Here is a 19,674-nt window from a genome sequence, read left to right as displayed (position 1 = left end):
TCTGCTGATTTATGTTGGTCATAAAGTGTGTGCTCTTACCCAAGTGTAGATGTTGACACAGAAGGAAAAGCCAGCCTTTGTAGGTTTGCCTTTCTGCAGCACACATGCTCCTGAGTGGGGAGGTGTCAGTCCAGACATCAAAAGATTGTTTGACAAATCAAGACATGCATCTTCTGGACAGAATATGACTTCATTGAACAGGACTAGTCCAGCACCTGCCCTAGATATCATTGTCAACTGGTCACTAGGAAGTTTCTGGCTCTGCCTGTAGACGTCTCTAGATGCTAGGTGACCCTAGATATAGATGCTATTCCTTTTGCTGATGGTGCCTCCTCTACAGAAGCAGATTTGCACTTGCATATCTAATGAGTTATTTATGCAGCAAAATGTCATAAAGAGCAAGACTAGAAGCTTCTCAAATATTCTCCATACACTCATCTCATAATTTTATTGTCTAGCATATCCTAGACTACTTATTCAAGTTATAACATGTCTTTGTAGGAGCTTAGTGATGATAAATAGAGGAAAGCTTATACCAAACTCAATAAAGTATGAATATTTGTTTCAAAAATCAACGCCACATGAAATTATATAGATATTGACCAAGTAAAACACAGGAAATGGTACACTCTGCAAGTGATCTCTGGAGTGTCTCTCATATAGAAATATTGCCACAACTGAAAATCTAACAGTTCACCAGAAAATGCTGCCAGCAGCTTATCCCAAGTACTTTTCACTTTGATCTTTTTAGTGATCATAAAAAGACATGTTTGGTTAATTTTCCCCCCAGACTCAAAAATTATCAGCAGCACTGTTCATAGGCTACTTCTAATTTTCCCTGATACCTTCTGCCACAGCAATCTCCTGGCAGAGTTGGCAGCTTGTGGCTTGGACAGATTCACTCTGATATGGGTCAAAAAGCGGCTGGAAGGCTGGGTCCAGAGAGTGGTGGTGAATGGTGCCACATCCAGTTGGCAGCTGTCACTAGTGGTGTTCCCCAAGGATCAGTGCTGGGCCCAGTCCTGTTCAATATCTTTGCTGATGATCTGGATGAGGGGATTGAGTCCAGCATCAGTGAGTTTGCAGATGACACCAAGTTAGGAGCAGGTGTTGATCTGTTGGAAGGTAGGAGAGCCCTGCAGAGGGAACTGGACAGGCTGGATGGGTGGGCAGAGGCCAATGGGATGAGACTGAAGAAGGCCAAGTGCAGGGTTCTGCACTTTGGCCACAACAACCCCATGAAGAGATACAGGTTGGAGACAGAGTGGTTGGAAAGCAGCTAGGAGGAAAGGGACCTGGGGGTACTGGTAGATAGTAGGCTGAAGATGAGCCAGCAGTGTGCCCAGGTGGCCAAGAGAGCCAATGGCATCCTGGCCTGCATCAGGAACAGTGTGGCCAGTAGGACAAGGGAGGTTATTCTGCCCCTGGTCAGTCCACACCTTGAGTCCTGTGTCCAGCTCTGGGCCCCTCAATTCAAGAGAGATGTTGAGATACTGGAATGTGTCCAGAGAAGGGCAACAAAACTGATGAGGGGCCTGGAACACAAACCCTGTGAAGAGAGGCTGAGGGAGATGGGGTTGTTTAGCCTGGAGAAGAGGAGGCTCAGGGGTGACCTCATTGCTGTCTACAACTACCTGAAGGGAGGCTGTAGGTGGGGGTTCATCTCTTCTCTCAGACAACCAGCAACAGAACAAGGGGACACAGTCTCCAGTTGTGCCGGGGTAGGTCTAGGCTGGATGTTAGGAGGAAGTTCTTGCCAGAGAGAGTGATTTGCCATTGGAATGGGCTGCCCAGGGAGGTGGTGGAGTTGCTGTCCCTGGAGATGTTCAAGAAAAGCCTGAATGAGGCACTTAGTGCCATGGTCTAGTTGATTGGCTAGGGCTGGGTGCTCGGTTGGACTGGTGATCTTGGAAGTCTCTTCCAACCTCATTGATTCTATGATTTAATGATTCTATACTTTCCCAGGAACAACAAACTGATCTAGTTGAAGATATCTGTCCTGCTCACTGCAGGTGGGTTGGGCTAGATGATCTTTAAAAGTTCTGGCCAAACCAAAGCATTTTGTAAGTCTATGACATCGCTGCACATAAGCGAATGCCAACAGAAGGACCTGGCCACATGAAGGGATTCTGGTGAAGATTTCAGCTTCATCATAAGGTAAAATGTCTTGATGAACTGGACAGAAAAGTGGCTGAACTAACAGCCATTGAGGTGACCAGCACAGCTGGGTGCAAGGTCAGGTTCCTGCATTCCTTACTGCAGACCCTGAGAGCCTGTGCACAGGTGAAACAAGTCTGGACACCAGCAGAGCTCTGCTTACTCTGTCAGTCCTTCAACTGTCCTGTTCCCATCATAAGGTGGAAAAAAAATGATTGAGTCGTAATTTCAGCAGCAGGCTAGGACAGTGCAGCATTTTACTGTTTGGTATTTGTGCACTGTGTAGGAAGAGAGGTTAAGAAGATCAAACTAATTCTGCTTATGCACAAACTGAACAGAGCCTTTTTGTTGCATAGTAAAGGGACAGCAATGGCTTTGCTGCTGTTGCCTCATCTGCTAACCAGTGGTTAAGTTCAAATATTAAGAAAAATGAGATTAGCATAAAATCATGGGATCTGTCTGTTCCCCCCCACCCCCCTAGAAAAGGATATTTGCTTTCCTGGCCTTGGATTTACAGACTTTTCTCTGCCATTGAGTAGCTCTGAACCATTTTTTAAAATGAAGTGTTAGAGCCTAAAGGATCCAAAATTTGGGTTTGATAGACACCTCCTCCCTGACATCTTTGTGATTTTTACCACAAGTCTTGCAAGTGCTAGCAACACTGCCTTCAACTGATCAGTGTCCATCCTATGCATGACGATTTCTAATGCACCTCTCTCAGTCTTGAGAGATCCTCCAGGTAGAGTTCTTCACCACTTATCTTCTGCTTTGTGATGGGTAGTCTTTATTCCACTTCTCTTCTACTATGAAGCTCTCTACAATGCGTCCTTCTGCTGTTGTAAGCTGCATTTAGTCTTTTGTTAGGAGTTGCATGAAATGAGGAGATAGACTGTCCTCTTTACTGCTTCACCTCTGACTGATGTGAATTCAATTTCGCAAACAGATTTTCCTTTTCATCTTCTAAGTAATTTCCTCACTGCATAAAATTCAAGTGTCTTTTCAAACCTATGTGCTTTTAAATTCTTACAGACTGGTTTTGTGAAAGGTCCTTGAAGCACAGTCCTATTTAATTAGATTAGAACAAACAACTATGGTGGGAAAAATCCACTCAGAAGGTGGCGACTTTTTTGATCTTTTGACTTTGTAGCACACAAGTCATGTGTTTTTTAGGAAAAATCATGCTCTCTTGCTGTAAAATGTGCAAAGTATTTATCTTCTTGAGCCCTTATACCTCACAGCAAGACCTCTGACGTTTCTTAATCTTCAAATAATAAGCTCGGTTGGCTTCTGGGTAGGTGACTTTGGAGAGTGGCAGCTTGTAGATGGCAGAGTGGTTTGTGGTTATTAGCAAGAAGGTCAATGCAGACAGGCAGAAAGACCATGTTCCTGATGGCATACCAAACTGTAAAGAAAAACACAAACCACTTCTTTACTGTTTGTCTTCCCTCCATTTGATTCCCCAGCCCTTGAACATGTAGCTGGTAACAAACTTACTTGAGGATCTTTAAACTTGGTTTTGCATGGACTCTCTCCTTGGAGAGGCAGGATTTCTCTGAGAGCATGGTATTGTGCATTAACTTGTAATATCTACCAGCTCTGATGAGGAATCACTGGCTCTAGTGATTTAGCTTTGTGCATCTGAAGTGGTCTTGAATGGAATTAGGAGTGGATGGAGATGAGACAAGGTTTAGCCTGGGCTGTTGTATTGACTTCACTTTGGCATTTGAACAAAGCAATTAAACAAATTTAAGGTGACCTTTTCTCAGTTGTTTCAGGTATAAAGTACAGAATTAATTATTTTGTAAGTGTTGAAGGCCTAGTTGTGGAAGTTCATGGAAATTCAGAGGATGAAAAGGGGTAATGATTGCACATGACCTATTTCAGTGGGAATCATAGAATCACAGAATCAATCATGTTGTAAAAGACCTTCAAGATCATCCAGTCCAACCGAGCACCCAGCCCTAGCCAATCAACTAGACCATGGCACTAAGTGCCTCATTCAGGCTTTTCTTGAACATCTCCAGGGACAGCAACTCCACCACCTCCCTGGGCAGCCCATTCCAATGGCAAATCACTCTCTCTGGCAAGAACTTCCTCCTAACATCCAGCCTAGACCTACCCCGGCACAACTGGAGACTGTGTCCCCTTGTTCTGTTGCTGGTTGTCTGAGAGAAGAGACGAACCCCCACCTACAGCCTCCCTTCAGGTAGTTGTAGACAGCAATGAGGTCACCCCTGAGCCTCCCCTTCTCCAGGGTAAACAAGCCCAGCTCCCTCAGCCTCTCCTTATAGGGTTTGTGTTTCAGGCCCCTCATCAGTTTTGTTGCCCTTCTGTGGACACATTCCAGTATCTCAACATCTCTCTTGAATTGAGGGGCCCAGAGCTGGACACAGGACTCAAGGTGTGGACTGACCAGTGGGAACCAAAGCAGTTCCTTAAGCAGTCTATGTCCCCTTTCACAGACTGATTCTGTCTTTAGAGTCTTAATGCTCTGCCTCACAAGCTAGGAAAATACAGAGTGTTCAAATCTTTGGCTAGAACACTACTTACCACAGACAACATGTTAGTCACTGTTGCTCCCAGGTAGGCACTGAAAAGTGCTGTGAAAAAGAAAAGTAGTTCCTGGTGAGTTCAGCTGCTTATGGAGAAGACCACCAAAGGCAAACATCTTTCACACTGCCTTGGGTAAGTCAGCCAGTGTTTATGACCATGCCTGAACAGCCTCCTTGTAAAGATCTTACCTTTGCATGAAGTCCCCTCCATCCTTAAGCTTATAGAAAGGGCAAAGCTAAGAGATCTGGAGTGACAGAAAATTTGACTATGGAAACAGAGCCTTTTGAAAAATGCACTTATATAAGCTTGATTGATGGTGTTAAATAGGAATTTAACCCTTCCACCCCTATTTCTAGTGCCCCTTGGGCTAGAAGGTGGGTCAATGAGATACAACACTAAATCCTTTTTATATGAGTACTGAAGGAACAATATTTCACTCCCAGCTCACTGTGATATTGAAATTTCACATGGAATTGCCTTATAAATTATTCTTCAATCATTCTGTGTTGTCTATCTTATGCCTTTGGTATCTACTTCAGTAGACTGAGGAAACTATTATGTCTAACTGCAGGTGTGGACTGATCTCAGTCTCCAGCTTTCTCAAGATTTAGATATGCCCTTCTCCAAACAAGGAATGTGGGCTGGTAGCCATGACTACAAAGAACAATCCAGCAATACTGAACAAGTACGATGCCTCAAACTAAGCATCTAATTTCAGGTTAATCAGCATCCACTGATTCATCTCTTGTTTTGAACACATTTTCTTGGTTGAAAGCAAAAGCACGGGTTTTATTTTGTCAGAACCTCAATGGCTCCAATACCCTGCTCAATCATTTATCAGTCTTGCCTAAGTCCATCTGCCTGTCTAGTCCATCTGTCTGTCTAGAGGTGGCCATCTGGCTTCAGCCCACCTCCAGTAAAAGTGGGTCTTCTCTCACTTCAAAAGGAAATATGCCAGTAGTAAAAATCTGCAGGGTACGTACCACAGGCAATCGCCAGCAAATGTGTCTGCCAGGTGAAAGCGTAGAACATGCCTCCGATGGCAATGCACGAGAGGGAGCTGTTGTAGCCCCATAAGCCAGAGTAGATTTTACTGAAAGGTGTTGCTAAGCTCAGTGCTGGAAAATAAGTCAAAGATGTGTCATTTCTTGGCCAGAGAGACAAAAGCATCTGAGAAATGGCACGAATCCAGCTTTTTAAAGGGCCATGCCCTGCATGCATACGCGGAGCTCCTGTTAGTAGTTTTCTTGCTACAATCTAAGGCTGAAGCCAATTTAGTGCAATCACAGCAGTTTCCCTGGTTCTGCTGAGATGAATTTGGCCATGTGATTTCAACAGAAGATATATGAGTTATCAAGTGTACATGTGAACCTTAAATGCATCCCCAAGGCCTGAGCATTCAGGCTGATAGCCATGACTTTTATTAGGCTCCTCATAAACCCTTCAGAATATCACCAGAAATTTAGTATTTTATGATAAAAAATAATTTCTGATTTCCACCATTACAGGGTAAGAGATTGGGGAAGTTAATAAAAAGAATTCTTAAGATAGAAAAGTATATTGTGATGGGTTAGAATGGGTCCCTCCCCCTATAACTTATTATAAACCTGCCCCAGAGAGACTAAATTCACTACAACTCAGAATCTGGAAATTCAGAAAAAACAAAATTGTATTTTTTACCGTTTAAATATAACAGTACTGACGGAACAAACTATTACAGAAAATAGTAACCTTAGAGGAGATGAGGATGGGAGTAAGTGGTGGTGAAGCAGCAAAGGCAGCAGCCAAAATAGTGGTGGGGGAAGATAGCAGGGGGCATAGCGGGATCAGCAGAAGCAGCAGAAGGGAAGATACAAGCTGTGCTTCCAGACATAAAGCTTTCAATACTCCAATGAAATGACATTAACTTATCCATTGTTGCCATTTGGTGGCCTGTCCGTGGCATGCTCACCTCTCCACTCAGATACTCCAGTACTCTTCCACTTTACAATCAGTGTCTAAGTTTCTCTGCTCCTAATTTTTTTAATATTGAGCTAGAAATCTAGTTCAAATGGCCACATATATGTATAGGTATTTTTTTTCAAGCAGTCATTCTCTAACAGAAAAAAACATTTGCAAATGCAAATGTAACAGTCGTTGCAGGTCCTTTTTTATTCTCTGTGCTTTTTTATCAACCCGTGACACAAATCAAACCCTTACCTGCCAGCATCCCCACTGCTGATCCAATTGCTGCATGCAGGCAAACAAGTGGAGAAGAGATAAATAAAGCAATCAGAAAAATTCCACCAGTCCAGGGGTTGTCACAGCCGTAAATCTGACCCACTCCAACTGGAATGGATTGCAGCAGCTGCATTAATTAAGACAAAACAAAAGAATAGAATTTGTTATAAGATTTAGCATTTAATTTTTTTTTTAAACCCTGTGTTTTTTCTCAGCCAGGTTTGTGTATGGCATTTGTTGGATGCACCCTCTTCCTGGACTGTAAGTGAATATATTGGACACTTATCAGGAACATCAGGTCATTTCCACGGGGTTTCTCCTCTGATGAGAATGAGTCATAATTTGTTCCATGGCCATCAGCTCCTCTGCCAGGTTTTTGCTCTAATATCAAAGCTATCTAACGCCTTTTGTGAAAGGTCTTGAAAAGCTTTAGTCATCATCTTTACATTTGCTGCTGACTCACACATTTTTGCATGCTGCTATGGAGCATGACAGTGAATCTAGTAAATTAAAGTGCTCAGGTAGATGATGGCTTGATGATCTTGATGAAGACACAGAGTGTGTCATCAGTAAATTCACAGATGACACCAAGTTAGGTGGCAGTGTTGATCTTCATGAGGGTAGGGAGACTCTACAGAGGGACTTGGGTAGATTGGATTGATGGGCCAATGTTAACAGGATGAGCTTCAACAAGGCCAAATGCCAGATTGGGCATTTGTGTCACAACAACCCCAAGCAGCATTACAAGCCTGGGGCAGTGCAGCTGGAGAGTTGCCTGTCAGAAAGGGACCTGAGTGTTGAAACTCACAAGCAACTGAATATGAGCAAGGAGTGTGTCCAGGTGGCCAAGAAAGCCAATGGCTTCCTGGCTTGTGTTAGAAATGCTTTGTTGAGCAGGAGTAGGGAAGTGGTTATTCCTTTGTACTCAGCTCTGTGGAGGCCACACCTCAAAAACTGTGTTCAGTTTTGGGCACCTGAATGCAAGAGGGATGTGGAGGTACTGGAGAGAAAGCAGAGGGTGTCAATGAAGCTGGTGAAGGGCCTGGAGAATAAATCCTATGAAGAAAACAGAGAGCTGAGGCTGTTTAGTCTGAAAAAGAGGAGACTGGGGGGAGACCTCATCACTGTCTACAGGTACCTGAAAGGACATTGTAGAGGTTGCTGCTGGTCCCTTCTCACAGGTTATTAGTGGTAGAACAAGAGGGAATGGCCTCAAGCTGCAACTGGGTAGGTTTAGACTGGACATTTGAAAAAAAATATTCACAGTAAGAATGATCAGGCACTGGAATGGGCTGCCCAGGGAGGTGGTTGAGTCACCAACCCTGGATGTGTTTAAAAGTTGTTTGGAAGTGGTGCTTGAGGACGTGGTTTAGAGTGAACCTTGTAGAGTAGGGGTATCAGTTGGACTTGGTGATCCTGCAAGTCTTTTCCGATCAGAATGTTTCTGTGATTCTGTGTGATTGTAACTTTGAGAAGACATTTGCCTCTGAGTGGCCAGATTCCCCCCAGGATGAAATGGCTAGGAATGACAAGACTTTACTCAGGTAAGGCTATATCCCTCTTCTACTTCTATACCTGAAACTCCTTTGGGATTCAGTAGGAATATGGATATGCAATAGTTGCTGTTGGTAGGATGGAGTCCAGCTAGATCACAGCTTAGAGATGATTTTGAGACACTTACTCACAATGTTGCATTCCTCCATGTGGAACAGCTTATTTATGGTTCCCATAATATTGTGCACCATGGTAAACCTGGACAGGCTACAGAGTTCCATGGAGGAAGTGAACCTCATGAATTCAACAAAGGAAATAACCCCATGCACTAGCACAGGTTAAGAACTGACCTGCTGGAAAACAGTTTTCTGGAGAAGGATCTGGGAGTGCTGGTAGATGACAAATTATCCATGAGCCCTTATGGATTATCAATGTGCCTCAAATTATCAACATGCCCTCATGGCCAAGAAGGCAAATGTTGTCCAGAGGTACATTCAGGAAAATGTGGGCAGCAGGCTGAGGGAGATTTTCTTTCTCCTCTACTCTTACTCTAGTGAGAACATATCTGAAGTACCATGTTCAGTTCAGAGCTCCCCAGTTCAAGAGAGTCAGGTAACTACTGGAGTCAGTCCAATGGACAGCTACAAAGATGATTAGGGGACCGGAGCATCTCTCTTATCACTAAAGGCTGAGAGATTTGGCAGTCTTTAGGCTAGAGAAGAGAAATTTGTGAGGGGATCTTACAATATCTAAAGCATGGGAATCAAGAGGATAGGACCAGATTTTTTCAGTGTGCCCACAGACACAATAAGGGGCAAAGGACACAAACTGCAACACAGAAGGTTCCGTCTGAGCATGAGTTTGAGCTACTTTACTTTGAGGGTGGTGGTGCACTGGAACAGGCTGCCCAGAAAAGATGTGGAGTCATTTTCTCTGGAGATTTTCAAAACCTGCCTGGACACCTTCCTGTGCAACCTGATCTAGGTAAACCTGCTTTAGCAGCAAGCATTGGAGTAGAAAAAATTCAGAGGTCACTTCTAAGGCCATTCTATGATTCAGTAAAGGTTCTTTGAGAAATATCGCTCCTATGGATTACTACTTAGTGTCAATTAACTTAATCACTCCCCTTGAAGTAGTCTGCTGAGCCTTAGAGGGGAGAGCTATTACTGTAGTATCTATGTTGTTCAGCACTCTATGCAGGAGAAATAAAAGAGAAAAAAAAAAGTCCCACTTAACTATTAATAAAAAAATATATCAACATATGCCTGCATCCAAGGTTGAAAGCATTCTTCAGTAGTAATATCTGCTTGCTCATTTATAACAAAAAAGAACATTTTAAAAACAAGCACAACACAGGAGACTAAAATGATCCTGTGAGTCAAAGGTAAGTCACAGCACAGCCTATGGGCTGCTGATCAGCATATGCACAATAGTTGGGAATTAGATTCTAGAGCCTCTTTGAAGATTGTAATTTAGACCCAACTGTAAACGAAAGATACCAAATAGCTCCTTATCTCCAAGGTATCAAAAATGGAAATCTCTACAGTAAACCTCTAAGTTTTGGATAATGGCTATGTTATAAATATAATTTTGTATGGCCAGGCCATAATGCAGTAATATAAAGGAAAAAAATAAGATTGTGTAGTGGTTTTCTTTGTAAGTCAAGAAGGTTGTTGTCTTCAGGACACCCTACCATAGGCATTTCAGCATCTGTCCACGTGATGTTTGGTGTTGTTGTTGCAGAGTGAATGACAGTGGTGGGGAAGAAAAGGTTATGGGGTCCTGATGCAGCCAGACAGAGGGTCAAGGCCATGTTGAAAGGCAAGGTGAAAACAGGCAGATCCCATTTACAGAAGACTGAGCCTATAGCGCTGGTGAAAATCGGGCTGAAAGAAGAACAACATGGTTTCACTAGGAGCTTGTCAGCTTGGCAACAAAACTCAAACCAACATAAAAAAACAGCTCTATTTTTCTTAAGCTCTATTTTTAATTTAAGCTTATGCATCAGAATCATTAGAAGAAAAGGCTGATATCAAAGGTATGATTATTAAAGACAGTGTAGCACCACATGAACTCCAGGCAGACAGAGGATATATAAGGTTTAGCAACCTCCAACTAGACATTATGGGGCCAAAGACTAGTTTTCAAAAGTTTTGATGTCTGAATATCAAACAGATGATGGTGTCATATATATATATATATATATATATATATATATATATATATATATATGCACACACACACACACACACACACACACACACACAGAGTATTGTTAGTTGTTGGGTTTCAATGGCATGAACCATTACATCTTGGGACCAGTGAACATCTTTTGTGCCCTAAAAGGTGAATTTTCCCTTACACAGGTGAAACACACATAGTGGTAGGGAACAGAGAAAATGATGTTCCTCTTTCAAAAAAGTTAATTGACTCTTCACAGACATATGGCTACCTTTTAGAGCACTGAATTGCACACTATCAGCCACCAATTTTCATTTTCCCTGTTGAGTTTGTCTGTGGTTATGTGGGTGTTTTAATTGTTTTACATTATGTTTGGATTCAATAGTGCAAATAATGATGCGGATTAACTAGCATGTACAGAACAGTTGTGATTCTTGTTCACTGCAGTCTGCATAGTCCATTGAAACAGAACAGCTTAGTCTCAGTGTGTGGCCACTAGGGCTTGGAAAAAGAAGCAGAGGATCGATCTGACTTACCATGTCATTGACATCAGTGCTACTGGCAGTAGAAGCCACCAGTGGTAGTCTCCCTTAGCAGAGAAGACAGCCATGAGCATTCCAACTAGGACCCCATTATAGCCATACAGTCCTGATGCAATGGCTGATCTGTGTGAAGGAAACAGCTTTTGAAATCTTCTCCCCTGCAGGTGCTTTGCTCATATCACCCCCTCCCCCTCCATGCAGTTGTGCCTCTGTGATGACAAATTGCTAAGGCCCATCACTGACTTTCAGCTTCGCATGCTTGGATCCCATGTCCTATCAACCGCCGTCACTGCTGCAGTGATGTCCAGTGTTCCTTTGGACATCTGGTCTTACCAAACCAGATACATAGCCAGTGAAGGCTAGATACATGCTTTTCCTCCACATTGCTTGTTTAATGGATAATTCAGCACTGAAATGATAGTCTGATGGATTTACCTGTCCTGACCCAGAGTAAGTGCTGTTAACGTTGAGACAACTGTTCCTAAACAGCCTGTGAGTGTCCACCATGGGTTCTGCACCAGGAAGCCAGCAACCATGATAAGTCCACTGAGGGGATTGTTGACAAACACCACCTGGGATATCCCACGCAACACCCAATCAATAAACTGAATCATAAGAGGTTTATCTGGAAGAGATCAAATTAAATAGTTGAAAACCCAACCCCCAAAATATGCAGATGATACTGATTTGGGATATTTTTCTTTGAAACTCAGGAAGGATTTTGGCCACGAAACTTGGCAGCCTGACTGAAATATTGAATCAATGAGACCATAAAACCTGTCTGGGATTTGCTATGGTCCGTACTGAAGTATTACAAGCTGAGATGAACAGTGAGACACTGAGGTTGCCAGGGTTCTCTGTAATAAAGTACCTGGGACTAGTTTCATATGAACCAGCTGATTTACGATGTCTGTGCCTCAGATGGCAGACTGTGTATGTATCCCACTGCTGATTTATTATGGGGACCAAACATACCTACCTATGTGTAATTTAACTTCACAGTGACAATAGGCTTGACAAAAACTACTCAGCTGAAAGGACAGGTAGCATTATGAAGAATAGCAGAACACAGAGTAAACATCCTAGGCTATATTATATGGGACTAAATTTGCTTTGTACATGGCATATTGGGAGGTAAATGTCATCTCAGTCATCCTCAAGATTTAAGCAGTATGTGAATCTCTGCAGAAAGCTGAATTTCCCTCTACAAAGCAGAAATACATCAGGGCAGAGATAGTTTCTGCACTATTCCAACTTGAATCAAGTTATTTAAAAAGTTAGTTATAATTTCTATAATGTAACTCTTCTTTTGAATCTCCTAATTAATCATGCTGAAGTAGCTTTACCTTTTAGCCAGGCTCCAAATTCCTTCATGTCTCCAGTGATGTACTCGTAAGCTCTGCAGATTCTCTTCCCAGCTTTGTTTAGTGGATTCTGCTTTATCTGCTTTCTTTCCCCTTTGGTTTCCATCTTGACATCAATACTGTTGTCCATACTGATATTCTGACCTTTTGGTAAAACTAAAGGGAACTCTCCAAAAACACACAAACAAACAAACAAACAAGCAAACATAAAAACAACAGAAGAAAACCCATTATGACAGCTCTTACTAGTCCCAGTTTATTCTCTCTACTGCATATTGTCGCACACCATGTTTTACTTTGGAGCTAGAAAAAGGAAATGTTCTTACTCTGAACACTTGATTCTCATGTCTCTATGAACACTTTCCTTCTTTTGATGCTCTTGGTACCCTGCACTCTCCTTTCATACTTTCATGCAGTCATAGACATGAACACTAACAGGAAGCACTGACCCTTCTGTTGTAGAATCACAGAACTGTTTAGGTTGGCAAAGGCCTTTAAGATCATTGAATCCAACCAAACACTGCCAAGTCCAACACTAAACTGTGTTACTAAGGACCACATACACCCATCTTCTACGTATATCCAGGGATGTTGACTTCTATGTTGTCTTAGAAATTTCTCACCTGATTTTAACAACTTGTTCAGCTGTGCCATATTTTCTAGAACTCAAGTAGCTCTGATTAAAGAAGTGACTTCAAGAAGAGCAGAAGAGCATTAGGAGATTGTCTTCACAGAAGTTAAAGCTCAGCTCCAGCTTTATAGAAGCTGAATACAGGAGTTGGTAGATGTCAAATCACAATCTAGGAAGACATTTAAACCAACTTTCTATTTGGAATTTATTAATCAGCTGCCAATAATAGATACCTAAAGTTAAGTTCATAGGTCTACATACTGTCACCTCTTGGGATCAATTCCACCTTTCTCATGAGCACAGGCACACAGGCATGGCTTGAGGATCGTCCAGGGAGCCTTAATCCATTACTTATATTCATATATTCATATATATATATGGAAGTGTATATATATATATACACACACACATATATATACATATGTACATATAGAACTGTACTCTAGGTTGTCCCAACTTTAGATGTATTCAGCACTGATTTAAGAGATTAAAGCTCCAATTTAGGGTGCTTGTTTTTCATTCTTCCTTAGTCATGGTGTCACTTTCTCTTTATCAGCTGCCTGTTAAGGTGTTACATGGACTACACTGTCCTTTGCTCTTCATCATAAAGCAGAATGACTGTATACTGGGATATGTAGGAAGAAACCCTCATCAACTAATGAAGAAAAGACTTTTAAATTTAGCAGGCTTAAATAAGGTAGGGGAGCACTATAGGCTGAACAGAGGTGTTTGGGTATAAATAAGATGCTTGGGGCATGCATGGAAGGCTGACAGACTTGAGTCCCTTTTTGGATTAGGAGCTGCAGGAACATGTTTTGACACCTCATACAACTCTAGGCAGCTTCACATCAGTCAGAGACTTACATCTAACTGTAAGCGCTGAATCTCGAAAACAGTGGCTAACAGCCAATTTGTTGTTTGCTTAGGGGCCAATTCTCAACATTAAGTTGGCAAATTTAGAAACAGACAAAGTTTTCCCTGGAATTTACTCAATTTCCTTAGGAGTAGGATCAATTATTGGTAATTTGTCAAGACAGGAAACACAAGACCAAGGTTCGTTGCTGGGGGAATACAGAATCAGAATTGCTTCGGGTGTCAATGGTGAGTAATAGCTTGTTCAAGAAATAAAGAGTTGGGTTGTGAGTTAATAGCCTAAATAAGGTTATATGAGCATGTAATTATTTGAGTTAGTACTTGCCTCACGACTCAGGTAAAAGCCTTCTTGGCAGCCGGAGAAGAGAATTTATGCTCCAGGAACACAAGTGCTGGGTACATAAACTGGAGCAACCTCACTGCTGGGCATTGCACTTGAGGACTCAGATTTGTGGTTAAGCAGCTCTGAACATGAGTGCTTAATGCACACTCTGGCCTGTGTCTTACTGTGTGTTGTTAGGAAGCTGCTACTGAAGTTTCAGGACATAGTAAATATTTGCAGAAATAATAAACAGACATTTTTGGCCTCCTGCTAGGATCTTGCTAAAGGTCCACATGAAAGAAGCTGAAGACAGGACTAATAGGTGGAGGAGAATTTGACTTTGTGTGGGACGCAAGTGCAAAAGAGCTTAAGTAGAGGGGGAAGAAAAGAGAAGGATAAAAGTAATTATAGGGATGGTGTCTTAGTGCTGGAAGACTTTTTCCTGGTTTAGTTATAATTAATTACATGGATTTATTAATTTTCACTTATATTTTATTCTGACATAACAGAATAAGTGAATTGGGTGCACTTTCAATTAACTAAAAAATTCTAGCCCAGATGAATGCTTTTCATTTGGTGATAGTGCATTTACACTTTCAATTTAAAATTTATTCCTCGCTATGTGATTTAGGTTTCTCTAATCCATAGTCAAGGGCTGTTGCATTTGCAGAGTGATGTTTTGTGTCCCATGCTAGTGTACCCAATGTGCTTCTTTGCACGGAGAAGCATCAGAGCCCCTGTCTGATCCAGTCACATGGTGGAGAAGAAAACACATCAAATCAGAAGCCCTGGTTCATCAGAACTCTGAGTTTATTTGCCATAGGAAGGCATTTCAGTGCATACTTTCCAGTGAAGCAATATGAAACCAGTGCTTCACCGAATCAGGACCAGAATCAACAAGAAATTACTTCTCCCATAATAAGTATGGGAGTGGAGTTTCACTTAGAATCACAGAATCGTATAATCAGTCAAATACAACTGTGAGCCCATCACTGCCAAGTCACCACTAAACCATGTCACTATCTGCCACACCTACATGCCTTTTAAATTCTTCCAGGGATGGTGTATCCATCACTCCTGTGGGGAGTCTGTTTCAAAGCTTGACAACCCTTTTGGTGGAGAAATTTTTCTTAGTGTCCAACCTATATTTCTTTAGGTTGCTTCCTCTTGTCCTATCACTTGTTAGTTTGGAGGAAAGTCCAATCCAGGAGAAAAGACCAACCCCCCATTGAGATCTCCTTTTGGGTAGTTATAGAGCACAATAAAGTCTCCCCTAAGCCTCCTTTTCTCCAAGCTAAAGAACCATATTTCCCTCATCCACTCCTCCTTTCTTGTGCAGGGTAATTTTTATGCTGGGATATGCATTAATTGCATAGTCTAAGCCCCATGAGATGTGAAACCTTTCATCTGCTCTTGATACGTTTGGCAGTGCATAGGCTGTGCTGCTGGCACAGCAGCAGCTGCACAAGGTAATACTGCACAATGTCAGTCTGGAGAATTCCTTTGCTCTGGGTTTTCAAGAGCAGAAGTGACCAGGTGAGTCACTCCCACCAACCTGGCTTTAATTTCACTTCTGATGAAACCTGTGTCAATGGCCTGAATATCTGTTCTTCCTGAACATTCAAAGTCTGAGTGCTTGGGGAGATCACAGACCTTCTCTGGTCAGTCATCAAACTCATGTTCTTTAAATCCCTGGGCATCAAGTGATGTTTCCCTCTAGAATGGGATCACATGAGCTTCAGTTCATCTTTCCCATAAGCATATATATGTGAAAGGGAAGAAAATGATTATGAAACAGACCTATCACTTGCAGAATAGCCTAGTATGTAACAGGTAAGCTAAGACCACTCTTGGTTTCAGGAGTGGTCTTCATGATACCATAGTGATCCAGATTCAGCCTTACTGGCTTCAATGCCACTCCATATCATGCACCAGACACTGTGAAACCTCTGTCTCCCGTGCGTGGTTGGTTGGCTATCACCACAGGCATGGGGTTGGTCCTATCTATCTGAAAATGCAGACCACAGAAGATTTGCAGTATTTCTAGTTAGTCGTCTCAAGAAAGTACAAAGGAGAAGTTAGCCTCTTGGAAACCTTCACCTGCAAAGAATCATTTTGGTGGTTGAATTAATTTTTTGGCACCGTAAGGAACAATAGGTGCCAGACATGCTCAGATTAAAGGTTTGATAACACATTACCTTAGTTTGGGAAGCAGAGGATAGGAGTAATTTTAAGAAAGCACAGAAGACATGGCTTAGGAGAAACAGTTATGCTTGAACTTTATTTCAAGATGAAGTGTGCATGTTCTACAGCAGGTTTTTTGGACTCATCCCATGGAAGTTATGCTAACATGCAGTTTTCAGTTAAAGAAAATACACTTCTTTTTTTGTTTGTTTGTTTGTTTTTTGTTATTCCTCCTTTCTATTAGGCTGGAAAAGTGGTGTGTGTGTGTGGTTTTTTTTTTTTTTTTTTAATTTATTTTGCACCTTTAAATAAAGGCTGTGCAAGCCCTGGTCTCAGGCACAAGGCTTGAAGTGCACTGCCTGATCTAATACATTCTCTGGAGACGTGCTCCATTTGGTAGAAAATCCACTGTGGGCTCCTGATGCAGGTATGTGAGCAGTTTGGTACAGGAGCAGTAGGACACAGGCAGAGAAATCTGAATGTGACTTTCATCTCAATGATCTGGTGATTGATTCGTGCTCTACTACAAATGCAGAGCTACTGAAACTTTTTTTTTCACATGGTGCATTATGGAAAATCAGAGATAGATTTGGGGCACTGCTGCTCTTCCCCAGTGATTCTAGGTTTTTGCTGCCTGCAACTGCATAGATACATTTGTACTGTTGGGTAACATCTCTATGCCATCCTTGCTAAGGATTCTCACCTAGGTGTGATAGTTTGAAGCAGGGTAGAATGTTTTGGTGAGAAGAACTAGATCATAGGCTGTGAAAGGAAAACAATGGTGATGTCTACTCCCCTCACAGTCTTGCTGAAGAAGAAATGAAAACATCAGGTAACACTCTCGCCATTTTGTCACACACTCTTCTTTGGGCTTCTGACTGAGCTACATCTCCCTAACCTCACCTTCCACTCACCTTTGCTTCTTAACCTCTTAGCTGAAACTCTATTCTTCTTTAGGACTGGGGTAAGGTTGAGAGGGGCAGGGGCAAGGTGCAGGGGTGGTTGAGAGCCCCTCCTGGGGACTCAGGTTTCTGGGAGTGGAGTTGTGTTTCTGTATTACCTTTTACTTTGTGTATTTCTGTCTATAACTGTATATACTGTAAATATCTGCTTGTATATTGTGCTAGCTGTAAATAAATAGCTTCATTCATATTCCCAGAGACGGCTGAGTAGTCTGGGTGATTTCTAAAGTGTGTGGGGAGGGTGGAGAATTCCCAAACCATCACACTAAGCAAAAGCGAAATTTCTGCAGCCAGAAATATGTAGATACTCTTGTAGCAGTTATGAAGTGGAATCTATGAGAAAAGGAAGGAAGGAAGGAAGGAAGGAAGGAAGGAAGGAAGGAAGGAAGGAAGGAAGGAAGGAAGGAAGGAAGGAAGGAAGGAAGGAAGGAAGCTGACAACGCTCTTGCGTGAAGATGAAGTAATTGCAGGATAAATAATCCAATCTATTAACTTTAAAAAAAATATTTATTTTTCCTTTTAAATCATCAAAGTTAATTAATGCCTTGTTGCAAAGCACTGATGTTATGTAACTTCTTGTTTCCCTATATGAATTTCTCTTCCACCCGTGTACACTTCGTCCATGTCATGCCACACCTACGGCATCTCAGTAATGCCATGTTAAAGCTGCAGTGCAGCAGGCTTTGTGCTGGTGCTGCACCCCTGCAACATCTGACCTGCAAATCCTTTTCTATTCACGTGTTGAAATGGAGACAGGCTTGATCACACATTCATTGTGTTCTGCAGGCTAAGAGTGGTGCTGTGCTTGCAGCTGGGAAAGGAACAGAGGCTTTTATTTGACTGTTTTAATACTCCCAGGTAATAGTAATGCCCAAGCCTGTGCCTGTGTTGTTAGGAATTTTTTATCTCTTGAAATGCAAAAAAATTAGTCACTGCTACTTCTTTCTGGAATTTTCCTCTCTCCCTGACAAAATTCAACTTACTCTGTAATTCAAGAGGATTTAAATCACTCTGTGGTATTTGTTTGCCCAGAGAACTGCTACCACACAATTACAGCCATTGTATCTTGCATTCTCTGAATTGTTGCTGTGAAGTGTGTGGTCAGTCAAGTCCGTGTGCAGTGTGTTTTTAGAGGAATTCCTGCATCCAAGCACAATAGGAGGAAAGGGCCAGATTCTCAGCAGCTCTGATTTCAGCATAGCTTGTGTAATGTTGCCAGGAGTTTATTAAAGCTTGGTCAGTATAATATTGTGTTATATGTAGGAACACATATGCACACAAGCACACTCCTCAGAACAGAAAGTTTATAATGCACTTGACTCCCACTGAAAGAGATGTTCAAGGTTTCCCCTACAAGATACATTTCAAAGCATTAATTCAAAAGCAAGCTCATCCCTTAGGTTCAAATATTCATTAAGCCCATTTGCAATTCAGTTTTCAGAGATCTGTCTCTCAGGGACAGAGAAATCCAGGGATGCTATCACAATAACTGTGTGTTATTACTATCTGAGCATTTTTCATTTTACACTGTAAAAAGGCAGTAAAAGGGGATGCTAAAGAGTTCTTTAAATTTTTTTTTCTTTTTCTTCTCAAAGGCTCATACAATTAGAGTAAGCAGCACTAAAAAAACAAAAAACAAAACCACTTTGTTAGAAAATTCTCAGTAATTGAAACTCTTGTGACATTCCATAACCTTTGTACTCTTCTTCAGCCTTAGATGCTCTCACTCACAAGGGCTGCTCAGACTCTTTTAGTTAGGTGTTTTGTGGGAGAAGATAGATCCAGGAGGTCAGTAAGTTGGTAACAGGGTGTCTGTTTACTGCTATGCATTCAAAGGAATGAACAAAGTGCTCTTACCTCTCTGATGAGTTCAGGGGTAGCTGTTGCTTTTCTGCTAGGACAGGAGGAAAGCAGGGCTAAGAGAGTGGAGGAAAGAAAATGACCCACCAGCTTATATAGCCTAGCATGCCTTTTGCCTTGATATTACTAATTAGTTTGTTTCTCCTCCCACTCGGTACGCTCTGAACAAGTATTAAGAAGGTTTCCTTTTGTATCCTCCACCTTTCCTCCTGCTCTGTCCTTGGTCTCTTGCCAGCAGCCTCTCCAAATGTCCTCTTCCCTGTTGCCTTTTTAATTTTTTTTTTCCAACTAACCCTCGTTTAACTCTGTCCTTTCTCCTACTACACCACTT

General features: G+C 41.9%; 1 protein-coding gene across 1 annotated transcript; it reads right to left on the bottom strand.

Annotated features, from left to right (window-relative positions):
- Positions 1 to 2,337: 2,337 nt before the first annotated feature.
- Positions 2,338 to 12,668, bottom strand: LOC135173736 (urea transporter 2-like). The gene is made up of 8 exons (XM_064140907.1): positions 12,494 to 12,668; positions 11,583 to 11,772; positions 11,142 to 11,270; positions 10,118 to 10,310; positions 6,910 to 7,057; positions 5,694 to 5,828; positions 4,708 to 4,757; positions 2,338 to 3,559 (listed from the first exon to the last, which is right to left on the bottom strand). The coding sequence occupies exons 1-8, from the start codon at positions 12,639 to 12,641 to the stop codon at positions 3,383 to 3,385; spliced, it is 1,170 nt and encodes a 389-aa protein (XP_063996977.1). The 5' UTR covers positions 12,642 to 12,668; the 3' UTR covers positions 2,338 to 3,382.
- Positions 12,669 to 19,674: the final 7,006 nt, after the last annotated feature.

The sequence above is a fragment of the Pogoniulus pusillus genome, chromosome Z, assembly GCF_015220805.1.
Source record: "Pogoniulus pusillus isolate bPogPus1 chromosome Z, bPogPus1.pri, whole genome shotgun sequence".
NCBI classification, from domain to species: Eukaryota; Metazoa; Chordata; class Aves; order Piciformes; family Lybiidae; genus Pogoniulus; species Pogoniulus pusillus.
The sequence above is the reverse complement of the archived record's forward strand: the minus strand, read 5'-3'. Positions and strand labels throughout refer to the sequence as shown.

Bases quoted from the DNA above. Each gene is read 5' to 3' on its own strand.
- LOC135173736 (XM_064140907.1), bottom strand. From the start codon at position 12,641: ATGGACAACAGTATTGATGTCAAGATGGAAACCAAAGGGGAAAGAAAG. The intron at 11,271-11,582 runs GTAAATCCATCA...TCCTTCACACAG, and splicing joins CTTACTCTGGGTCAGGACAG to ATCAGCCATTGCATCAGGAC. The intron at 7,058-10,117 runs GTAGGGTGTCCT...TAATTAATGCAG, and splicing joins CAGATGCTGAAATGCCTATG to CTGCTGCAATCCATTCCAGT.